Genomic DNA, 12,809 nt, shown 5'->3' on the forward strand with positions numbered 1-12,809 from the left:
GCCCCCAGTGCTACCCCCAGTGAAACAATGGTGTCAGTGAACAGTGTAGCTAACAAAAACGGTTCCATGTCAGAGCTGTGTACCTTGTTAATAAATTTAACAAATAGAATAGACAAGCTAGAAAGTAAAATAAGTGGCTTCACTACTCAGACCCCCAGTGTTGCAAATCATTCCCCAGCCTCTCAGTGTTCCAACAATGTCCCCCCAGTGAACTGTGGTTGTAATGCTAATCTGCAAACAGCAATGGACGATTTTGTGTTATGTACCTATCACAAACACTTTGGCATGGAAGCCAGACGATGTGCACTGCCCTGCATATTCTCGGGAAATGCATATGGCGAGAGGTAGTCCCCAGTAGTGTCTCTCGCCACATACACCAAACGCCCCGGCATTATCAGCACACCCAAAGCCACGACACGTGTCACTGGCTCAAGGGAACTGCTATGGACTAAAGATGCCAAAATACCTTATTGACAATGGAGCTGCATTCAATATAGTCTCTCCAACCTCTGACCACAAAACGGCTCAACAACCTGCATTTTACCTGATAGTAGCAAACGGCACCCCCATAGCCACATACGCCACGGAACCCCGTCACGTGGCACTTGCCCAATCAGTGTCATTTACTTGGCCATTCCTCGTCACAAACATTATTCAACCCATTATTGGTGTTGATTTCCTGGATGCATATGACTTGCTCGTGGATACCAGAGGACGGAATCCATATCACAGACCCTCAAACTCATCCATCAAAGTAACCGGGTGTGCTGGTACTCCTCCACTCATTACACATCTTCACAAGAATTCCTCATACGATTCCATACTACTCCAGTTTCCCCTCTTGACTTCTCACTCGCCCAACAAAGGCCATACAGACCATGGTGTAGAGCACTGCATCATCACTTGTGGACCGTCCTGTTTCACCCATCCCAGAAGCATTCTCCCAGAACGTCGTCAGGCAGCGGAAGAGGAGTTTCAGGCAATGCTCGATGAGGGCATCATTCCGCCGTCATCAAGCTGCTGGGCATCCCCTCTACACATGGTACCGAAAGCATAGCAGGGTGAGTGGAGAGCATGTGTGGACTACAGGGGACTGAATGCAATGACAGTTCCTGATAGATATCCCATTTCCCACGTCCAGGATTTCCACCACCAACTACATGACCGTTGTGTATTCTCCAAGACCGATTTAGTCAGGGCGTTCCACCAAATCCCTGTGACGGAAAAGGACATCCCCAAGACGGCGGTAACCACCTCCTTTGGCCTGTTTGAATACACTAAGATGAATTTCGGCCTCAGAAACGCCGCGCAAACGGTTCAGAGATTTATGGACCAGGTAGTCAGTGGGCCAGATTTCGTCATGGTGTACATCGATGACATCCTCATCGTTTCTGATTCCCATGAACAACACAAAACACACCTCCAAATGCTGTTCCAACGCCTGCAGGACTACGGGCTGCATGTGCACCCGGCGAAGTTTATCCTCGGTGCAGACGAGTTGGATTTCTTGGGCCACAAAATATCTACCACAGGTATCACGCCCCTCCCGCAGAAGGGGACACCATTAAGGACTTTCCATGCCCAGCTACACCTTGCAGGCTCAGAGAGTTCTTGGGGATGGTCAATTATTATCACAGGTTCCTGAGAAATGCCACAGCCACACTAGCCCCCCTTAACAATCTCCTGAAGGGGACAAACAAGACAAACTCCAAGCCTCTTCAATGGACCACACAGTCAGACCATGCCTTCACCACCCTCAAAAACTACATCGCCACCGAACCCCACCAAGCATACCCATCGCCAGATGCCCCCATCACACTCACCACAGACACCTCTGCCGAAGCTGTGGGTGCAATCCTACAACAACAAATCAGTGGTGCAGACATGCCTGTCCCATTCTTCAGCCAGAGCCTTAACCCTGCTGAGCACAAATACAGTGCCTTCGACAGGGAGTTGCTGGCTATATATGAGGCTCTCAGACATTTCAAGCATCTTCTGGAAGGCAGAGAATTCAAAATCCTTACTGACCATAAACACCTTATTTATGCCATGGCTCAAAAAGGTGAAAATTGGTCTTCTTGGGTGGCAGGACAACTGGCTTTCGTTTCAGAGGTTTCCACTGACATCCAGCATATCAGTGGGGACCTGAACAAGGTTGCGGAAGCCCTGTCCTGTAGAGTTTCAGCTGTCGACCCTACACTACCCCCACTTGACCATGCAGCCTTGGCCCTGGAGCAGGAGGACAATCAGGAACTCCAAGAATTGCTGCATGCCACGACCTTTCTTCAACTGCAACAGTTTGATGTCACCAGCACACCCCAGGAAGTCTGGTGTGACATAACCTGCGGGACAGCACGGCCCTATATTCCCCAACGATTCCGAAGGTAAGTCTTTCGTCATTACCACGAGGTGGCACACCCAGGCATTTGTGACATGCACGGCTTACTTAGCCGGTGAGTGGCATGGCCAGGAGTGAAGCGTGACACCACCAACTGGGTCCAAGCATGCGTGGCATGTCAGTCAGCAAAAGTGCATTGCCACACCAAGACTCCACTTCAACCGCTGCCCATGCCAACTCAACGTTTCCACACAATCCACACTGACATCCTCGGCCCCCTCCCCGAATCTAGGGGTAACTGCTATGTCTTAACATGCATAGATAGAGCAACAGAGGCCACGCCCATGCTGGATGCCACGACTGACCATGTGGCATATCACTTCCTGACATCCTGGGTTGCTCGTTTTGGTGCCCTGCAGGTCATCATCACAGACCAAGGCCCCCAGTTCGAATCTCGGGCCTGGTAGGACATAACGGACTTTCTGGGTGCTAAACGTCACAGAACCTCCTCATATCACCCTCAGACAAACGAGATGATTGAGTGCTGCCATCGTCGCCTGAAGGAAGCACTGAGGGCACTTTCCCACCCAGTGAATTGGGTGGCCGCACTGCCAATCATCCTCCTAAACTTGAGGATTACGGAAAAGGAGGACGTCGGGAATTCCCTGGCAGAGCTAACCTACGGGGAAGACTTGAGGCTACCGGGGCAGTTCGCCCCACAACCAGGCATGCCAGCCCTGGTTTTCCTCCCAGAACTCCAAGAGGCAATGCAGGCACTATGACCAGCCCCTCTTCATTTTCACCAGCACCAGATGATGTTTATCCCACACTCCCTACCAGACACCAAACGGGTCTTTGTGAGGGGGAGTCAATGCACTTCACCACTCCAAACCCCATACAAAGGCCCATACCCTGTGATCACAAACTCACACAAGACAGTCACAATATACAAACACGAGAAACCATCCACAGTCTCTGCAGACAGAGTCAAACCGGCCATACCACAAACACAGTCACAGACAACACCCCACACGTCATCCCCCAACCTTGCCAGTCCACCAACAACACGCCCACAACCAATACCTCATATCCCAGCACGAACACGTACAGTCACGCTTACTAATTTCTACTCAGGGGTTACCCCTTCCTTCCCCCCTCTACCCTGGACAGAGGGAAGGGGGGATCGCGAACAAGTCTACCTCGCCTTCTGCCCCCAACTCCCCCACCCTCCACCTCCAGCTGCCAGTTACTGATTAGACGCAAATTTTCTCACGTCCTGTAAACATGACTAAACTGTCGTCGCACACGCTTTCAACGGCCAAGATTTGGACTATATTTTTAGAATAAATTATTACCGTATTGAACTGCATTCTCAGATTTAAAATATTCACGATCATTGTAATCCAGTGTCGTCCGCTGCACAATTCTGGGTTCCAGTGCTTACCTTTTCACTTCCCCCAGCTGTCTCTCTCTCACTCTTTCTTTTTACATTTATATAACTTTCTCTTTGCTTCTCTCCCCCTTCTCTCTCGTTCTTTGTCTTAAGTCTTCCCCGCCTCTCACCCCTCCCCTCCCCCCACCTTAGGCCTGATCAGCAGTCAGTTATACCGTCACCGCTCCTTCGTATATCGTGTGCAGGCAACATTTATCACAAACACTTAGGTCAGATGTATGGAAAGCTATTTTTTTTTTTTATATACATATAATTGTATTTCTCATTATGTGCCAAGTTCAAATAGAGAACACCAGACCAATATTCGTAATTTTTATTAGAGTGACCGTTCCACTTCACATAGCTGGGTAGCTGGGCTTATAAACTGCACACACACACACACACACACACACACACACACACGACTTAAATTTTGCACTGACAGTGTGGCGACTAAAAAAATAGTCATTCTAACAATTGGACCTGCTGGCTCCAAACCTTCCCTGTCCCAGTCAAACTCCTCATTCAATAACCTGTCCCAGTCAAACTCCTCATTCAATAACCTGTCCCAGTCAAACTCATTCAATAACCTGTCCCAGTCAAACTCCTCATTCAATAACCTGTCCCAGTCAAACTCCTCATTCAATAACCTGTCCCAGTCAAACTCCTCATTCAATAACCGGTTATTGAATGAGGAGTTTGACTGGGACAGGGAAGGTTTGGAGCCAGCAGATCCAGTTGTTAGAATGACTATATTTGTAGTCGCCACACTGTCAGTGCAAAATTTAAGTCGTGTGTGTGTGTGTGTGTGTGTGTGTGTGTGTGTGTGTGTGTGTGTGTGTGTGTGTGTGTGCAGTTTATAAGCCCAGCTACCCAGCTATGTGAAGTGGAACGGTCACTCTAATAAAAATTACGAATATTGGTCTGGTGTTCTCTATTTGAACTTGGCACATAATGAGAAATACGATTATATATCAAAAAAAAAAAATAGCTTTCCATACATCTGACCTAAGTGTTTGTGATAAATGTTGCCTGCACACGATATACGAAGGAGCGGTGACGGTATAACTGACTGCTGATCAGGCCTAAGGTGGGGGGAGGGGAGGGGTGAGAGGCGGGGAAGACTTAAGACAAAGAACGAGAGAGAAGGGGGAGAGGGGAAGAGAAGCAAAGAGAAAGTTATATAAATGTAAAAAGAAAGAGTGAGTGGGAAAAGTAAATTCAGAGAGAGAGAGAGAGAGAGAGAGACAGATGGGGGAAGTGAAAAGGTAAGCACTGGAACCCAGAATTGTGCGGCGGACGACACTGGATTACAATGATGGTGAATATTTTCAATTTGAGAATGCAGTTCAATACGGTAATAATTTATTCTAAAAATATAGTCCAAATCTTGGCCGTTGAAAGCGTGTGCGACGACAGTTTAGTCATGTTTACTGGACATGAGAAAATTTGCGTCTAATCAGTAACTGGCAGCTGGAGGTGGAGGGTGGGGGAGTTGGTGGCAGAAGGCTGGGTAGACTTGTTCGCGATTCCCCCCTTCCCTCTGTCCAGGGTAGAGGGGGGAAGGAAGGGGTAACCCCTGAGCAGAAATTAGTATGCGTGACTGTACATGCACCACCCACACAAACACACACACCATCCCCTTTGTCAATTCACACCCTCTGCTACCTGTCATCACCACACCCCGACTCAGGCGTCATGCAGACAAGCACACCTCTACCACTGATGCAAACACTTCCTCACCACCATCCACACTACCGTCCACAAACCCAACCTCCAGCACTAACCCTACTACCACTAATCCACCCTCTCCGTCAACCTCACACGATCCCACCTCTCACCTTACTCCCCCACCCACCACCCTTCAACCCGTCCTTACACCACATCCACCCTCTCTGTCAACCCCAGCTCCCGCCCCTTACCCCGTCCTTACACCTCATCCACCCTCTCCATTAACCCTAGCACCCGACCCTTACCCAGTCCCTAGCCCTAAATCACCCTCTCCATCAACCTCAGGCAATCCTACCCCACACTCTTCCCCACCAGTCCCCACCCCTTCCCCAGTCAGTACCCTTCATCCATCAACACCCGTCATTCCCGTAATCCCTCCATCACTAACCACAACCCTTCAAACTACATCAATAACTACACCATTTACCTACACATAGTCAGGCAGTCTCAGCAAACCACCACAATTTTACACTCAAGCATAATCTGATATCAGAAGCCTCAGACACTCCAAGTCATCACACCTACGTTGCATTCGTATGGTACAGAACTGTTTTTGTGTGTGTGCTACCTCATATAAGAGCTCAACTGTAAAGGCGGGCATAACTCTCTCATTCATTTGTTTATCATAACTAAGCACTAGTCAAATTTTCGTACAGAAAGTTATGCCCGGCTACTATTCATAAGATTATAGTCATCCCCCTCCATTTCATACGTTACTCCATCACACATAGCCATGGACTGCACTTGTCATTAGGAACTGTCCTGTCTGTCACAACTACTGTTTGTAATTACCGCATCCAAATCACTTTCAAATGTTCGCTCACTGTGAAAATGGTCTTTATATATATATATATATATATATATATATATATATATATATAGAAATATATAGATAGATAGATATATTTATATATATATATATATATATATATATATATATATATATATATATATATATATATATTTATATATATATATATTTATATATATATATATATATATATATATATATATATATATATATATATATATATATATATATATATATATATATATATATATATATATATATATATATATATATATATATATATATATATATATAAACATTGTACCCTAATCATAGTTTGTTCTCTCTCTCTTTTCTTCCTGTTTTGTTGCCATAAAGTGGAGGGGGGGAGGGGGTGTGCTGTGGTGTATATTACACCACAAAGTATTGTACCTCACATTTCACCTACACACGTGGTTTCCGTCCCTCGTGTTTTTTTGTTTCCTCATTTCACCTACACACGTGGTTTCCTTCCCTCATGACTTTTTCCACACCATGTTCTCGGAATCAACATCGCTATTGGTGGCGCTACCTATAGAATTCAATTTCTCATCCCTCCTCACCTGTAGTGGTGCATAAACTAATCAGATTTGAATAGTCAAGCAACCTAGGCTTACCAGTGCTCTACCCACCTCATTAGAGGGCTTAAAACCGAGCGGGCAACCTAGCTCCGGCTTTCTTTCCACTCCCAACTTCACCCGGCTACTATCTTCTTGCTCTCCATCTCTCCTGGTAAAATCTGGCCACGTGGTACAACTTTACATAGACGATACACATAAACACATCAGGCCAGCACTCCCGCTTCTCACTGAGTTCATTACTCATATTATTAGTCTGTAACTGTTTTATCCATGTAATTGATCCACACATGCTGCAATGTAATGCTCTTATACTATTTTGAAATTATGCAGTAGCTCTGTAGTGTTCCAAGTCAGTAATCACTCCCCTGTCTGTTTTTTCCCAGCACATTTGTGTTTATCTATCCTTCCCATTAGCCGATGACGCAGCCCTTAGGGGATATTCTCCAGCATTTGGTCTGATCAGATAGTCAGGTCAGGTGCGGGTAAGGGGATGGGTCTATTATGATGTGGCAGGGGTAAACCAGCTTTGCTGCTGGGCCCTGCTGCGGGTGTCACTGATTGCACTGCTCAGTTGACCCTTGTACGGTGTGGTGCAGTGAGGATCTGTCCCTTCTCCCCTTTGGGGCTAAGATGCGAATAAATATGTTTGAATGGATGAGTAAATGGGGAGTGTGTCGTCCTGTCTCGGCTACCTCCCTTTCCTTAGGGGAAGCAGCCTAGGTATATAGATAGATAGACCATTTGCCATGGTGTAGCCCCTAGTAAAATATTCCCATAGCCTAACTAAAACGCCACAGTGGTGACCCCAACCTCAAAACCCTACAATAATAATGTTCTAGTCATAAAGAAACGCTATGACAAGGATGTGAAATAAGCTACAAATTGGCAAAATTACAGGCCAAGTTCGTGTAAAATGGGTAAATAATAGTTTAAATTATTAGTACTAGAATATGTTGCTGTACTCATTTTTTTTCAAACATGTTACTTGGAGGACATGTTATGTGCTGAAGGTGGGGCTGGAGCTAGCTCTGTGGCTAGGGAAAGAAGTGGTTGGAAAAAGTTTAGGGAGCTGTTGCCTCTTCTAACACTGAGAAGGCTATCCCTCCGTACTAAGGGATCTTTCTACAGCAAAGTGTTAGGAGTGTAATGCTTCATGGTAGTGAGAACTGGACAGTAAAGGCTGAGGATATTAGCAGGCTCAAATGTACACAAATCGCAATGATAAGGTGGGTGTGCAGTGTTCCCTTGAATGCGAGCCTGGGGGGTGGGGGGGCTGGTTAACGATGGAAGAGTTGAGAGGTAGGATGAGAGTGGTGTATATTGGTGTTGTGATGAGATGGGGTAGTTTGAGATGGTCTAGGTATGTGGAGAGTATGGGGGATGACAACTTGGTGCAGGAAGTGAGAGATGTTAACACTGGAGGTTGGGTTGAGAGAGGCAGATTGAAAAAGACCTGAGGCGAGGTTACAAAGTATGATGTATGGTATAAGGGACTGAATTGGGAAGCTGCCAGTGATTGAGCGGCATGGAAAGCACCCATTAGGTGACCGGAGCAAACGAATGCAAGCATGTTCGAGCCTTTATAAACGATGAAAAAATGAAACAAATGTGCTTGAAATCCCACCTTGGAGGAGGAGGGGCCACAGATATAACAGACTATCAGCTTTATCGGATCTGACTTTACCCCTATTAGTTCCATTTACCTGTGGTTCACTGCAATTTCTGAAGTATGTAATGATGACAGAACACATCTGACCTTTATGTATCATTGTTGCCCCACTCAATAATGTGGGATGCAGGCAAGTTACTTCAAACAACAAAATGTGTTCCATAAAAAACACTAGAAATTATAGTAATTTTTAATACTTATTCAATCAATCTATCAATCTATAACCAGACGCCTTAATCCTGTAAATGGTGGCCACAAACAAATCGCCTCCATTTCACCGTGTCGCCTGCAATTTTGCTACCCTCCCCCCCGCTCACACCCCCTCTCATAAATAAATGAAACCAATCAAGTACACATATTAACAACTGGTTATAACACTTTAGTATGGCAATAATGTAAATAAACCAAGACAGCAGTGGCTATGGGAAGGCTAGTGTGTGTGGGCAATAGAATATGAAGAAAAAAAAAAAACTGCCATTAGTCCAAAGTAATACATATTTTCGTTAACCAGGAGAGTATGACCTGGCGGGAGGGCAACGATATGGCCAGGGACAGGGCGACATGGAGGCGATTTGTCTGTGGTCACCCCTTATGGGATTTGGATGCCTGGCAATAAATAGATAGATAGGTACATTATTAAGGGGGGGAGGAAAATACCGATTCATTTTGGCACTCCTATATGCATCAGAGAGAGAGAGAGAGAGAGAGAGAGAGAGAGAGAGAGAGAGAGAGAGGTATAATATTGTGACAAGCAGACAGTTTATTGCCTCCTCCATAGACAGACATATATACAAACAGACAGACAGATACACAAACAGACAGACAGACAGATATACAAACAGACAGACCAATGCACAAACAGTCAGACAGATACACAAAAACAGACAGACAGACAGACAGACGGATGCACAGACAGATAGGCAGACACACAGAGGCAAATAATGAGTTTTCTTACCTTCTGTCTAAAGGGATTTGTCTCTTTCTTGAGGTCTGCTTTTGCCTTCTTTCGAGCAGCAAGGAGAGACTCAAGGATATCAGGCAGCAGACCCGTACGTTGTGACGCCTTGACGAAGTAATTCCCAGATGGCGTCTGAATGTAGTCCCCTTCACCAAGTCTGTGGGTAGGGAGGGAAGGAGGGAATATCTTAAGCCAGTCCATCCCACAGAGGTAAATATTGTAACTGGGATGAAGCAACTCAAGCCAACAGAGGTAGATAACTGGGATATACTAAGCCATTCCAGCCAACAAAGGTAGATAACTGGGACATACTAAGACACCCCAGCCAATAAATACATGGGTTTGGTTAGTGACGACCAGGATCAAGGAATAAATACAATGACAAATGACTGTGAAGGGTTCTAGCATACATTTGCATCTCTTTGTTCACCCTTGAAAGTGCTGTACAATTTTACATACTCTCACTCTAGTTCCTGAGCCTTGTGTGAGCAAAGAATAAGTGTTTTTCTGTGTGACCGTCAGCAAAGAATGAGTGTTTTTCTATGTGTCTGTCAGCAAAGAATGAGTGTCTTCTGTGTGACTGTCAGCAAAGACTGAATGTTTTTCTGTGTGACTGCAAAGAATAAATGTCTTCTATGTGATTGTTAGCAAAGAATAAGTGTTTTTCTATGTGATTGTCAGCAAAGAATGAGTGTTTTTCTATGTGACTGTCAGCAAAGAATGAGTGTTTCTCTTTGTGTCTGTCAGCAAAGAATGAGTCTTTTTCTATGTGTCTGTCAGCAAAGAATGAGTGTTTTCCTGTTTGTCTGTCAGCAAAGAATGAGTTTTTCTGTGTGACTGTCAGCAAAGAATGACAGTTTTTCTATACGCCTTCCTTCAGCAACGAATGAGTGTTTTTCTATGTAATTTTTGATGCTGACAGGCAACTATGTACAACCATGCTCTAGTTCCTTAATGTTTTTGTAAATCAGTCTTACTACTAACAAACTATTTATTTATTTACAGATGCCTTAATCCCGAAAGGGGTGCCCACAAACAAATAGCCTCCATGTCGCCGTGTTTCCAGTCACTTCGTTGCCCTCCCCCAAAGGTATTCCCCTTTCTTGTACCTCTCTACTCCATCCTCATCCTTGGTCTCTTCCTCCCTCTCCCCCCTCTCCACCTCACTCACATGCACTCTCCTAGTTAATCTCTTACTCTCCATCCTCTCCACTTGACCAAACCACCCCAATGTATTTCTCTGAATGCTTTCTATCACATCCACACCACAAAGCTCCTTCACTTCCTTCATTCTCAGTCTGTCTCTCCATGTAACTTCACATGCACCTCACTCACATACACTCTCCTAATTAGTCTCTCATTTTCCAACCTCTCCACATGGCCAAACCATCTCATTGTACTTCTCCTAACGCTTTCTACCATATCCACATCAACACCACAATGCTCCTTCACTTCCTTATTTGTCAGTCTGTCTCTCTATGTAACTCCAAATGCATCTCACTCACATTCACTCTCCTAGTTAGTCTTTCACTCTCCATCCTCTGCTCATGACTAAACCACCTCAATGTATTTTCTCCTAACGCATTCTGTCACATCCACACCACAATGTTCCTTCATTTCATTTCAGTCTCTCTCTCCATGTATGGTAACCCCATATGCACCTCACTCACATGCTCTCCTAGTTAGTCTCTCGCTCTCTATCCTCTCCACTTGGGCAAACCACCCAGTGTATTTTCTCCTAATGCTTTCTATCACATCCATTTGCACACCACAACGCTAATTCACTTCCTCATTTGTCAGTCTGCCTCTCCATGTAACTCCAGATGCACCTGACTCACATTTTGTACACTCTCTAGATTAGCCGCTCACTCTCCATCCTCTGCACATGGCCAAACCAAATCAGTGTATTTCTCCTAACACTTTCTATCACATCCATATGCACATCACAACGCTCTTTCACTTCCTCATTTGTCAGTCTGCCTCTTCGTGTAACTCCACATGCTCCTCACTCACATACACACTCCTAGTTAGTTTCTCACTCTCTATCCTCTCTACATGATCATACCACCACAATGTATTATTCCAAACACTTTCTATCACATCCACACCACTAACAAGCAATAACATATTCTTACCCCAGCTCCCGTGCCGTGTGTGGTCCAGGAAGCAGTGTGGTGTAGCATAGGTTGTGTGCCATCATAATGCTGGGGTACAGGGAGGAGAAGTCTAATGTGGCGATGGGCAGATCATAGTAGCCCTTCACAGGCTCAATCACAGTGGCACCCACGTATTTCTCCTCACCAACGTCCTCAATTACTGGCAGAACCAAATCCTGCTCTACTGCCTGATGAATGGGAAATGGATGTTTGATAATTACTTTAATGTGGAGAGGATGGAGAGTCAGAGACTACTAGGAGTGTATGTGAGTGAGGTGGACAGGGGGAGAGGGAGGATGGGACTGAGGATGAGGTGGAGGGATGCAGTAGAGAGGTATATGAGAGAGGGGGTGTAAGTTGGAGAGAGAGAGCAGTGAAATGGCAGGGGACAGGGTGACATAGAGGTGATATGTCTGTGGCCAGCCATTACAGGATTTAGGCGTCTGGCTATAGATACTGTAGATACTGTTCCAGTAAACATGAATAACTGATTAGATACGCAATGTAAGAGGATAAGAGAGGACAAGATAGGACAGGAGAGCTTTAAAAGTCAATTGCAGATTATCTCCTTCAAAGTACGTTTCGTTTAGTTTAATTTCTTTTTTGTAGGGTCCAACACGCTTGCATGTGCCGCCCTTGGTCACCTGATGGTGGTTCTTCCTGCTGCACAAGCAAAAAAGTATGGCTTACCTGAGGATTGATGGCTGTGACAATGAGCGAGTTTTGCAGACACACATGAACCTACTGTAGTAATATACTGCCTAAAAATAAAAACAAAAATATCATCCAATATGTGATGACACTGGTCTACAGTCAAAATGCTTCTGAAATGAAATCAGTCGTACTTGACTAATTTTGGGTCGCTGAAAACGTAACTGTTACTTAAAAATCTTGATTGGCTCTAGATTTTAAGATATCATCGAATATAATAAATAGCTTGAATATTTCTGTCGACCTATAAGAACTACGAGAGAACGAGCTCGATTTCAAACCAGAATGTGTGATCTGAATGACTGGTAATATCAAAACACAGTATCTGGTAATGAATCACCTATAAAACCACTTAAGTCACAAACAATATCACATTAATCATCTATAAACTAGTCACTAATCAC

The 12,809-nt window shown here is 44.9% G+C and overlaps 1 protein-coding gene across 1 annotated transcript in view; it reads right to left on the minus strand.

The window, feature by feature from the left end:
- Positions 1-12,809, minus strand: part of LOC145395418 (DNA polymerase delta catalytic subunit-like) — a 134,054-nt gene that overhangs the window by 26,039 nt on the left and 95,206 nt on the right. The window contains exons 12-13 of the mRNA XM_080269023.1: positions 11,674-11,882; positions 9,536-9,695 (exon numbers count right to left, since the gene is read on the minus strand). Of these exons, the coding sequence (XP_080125149.1) occupies positions 9,536-9,695; positions 11,674-11,882 (369 nt within the window). The remainder of the gene's footprint in view (positions 1-9,535; positions 9,696-11,673; positions 11,883-12,809) is intronic.

This window comes from Coenobita brevimanus, chromosome 31, assembly GCF_032717465.1.
Source record: "Coenobita brevimanus isolate Jiangsu-jjx chromosome 31, ASM3271746v2, whole genome shotgun sequence".
In the NCBI taxonomy this organism is placed as follows: domain Eukaryota; kingdom Metazoa; phylum Arthropoda; class Malacostraca; order Decapoda; family Coenobitidae; genus Coenobita; species Coenobita brevimanus.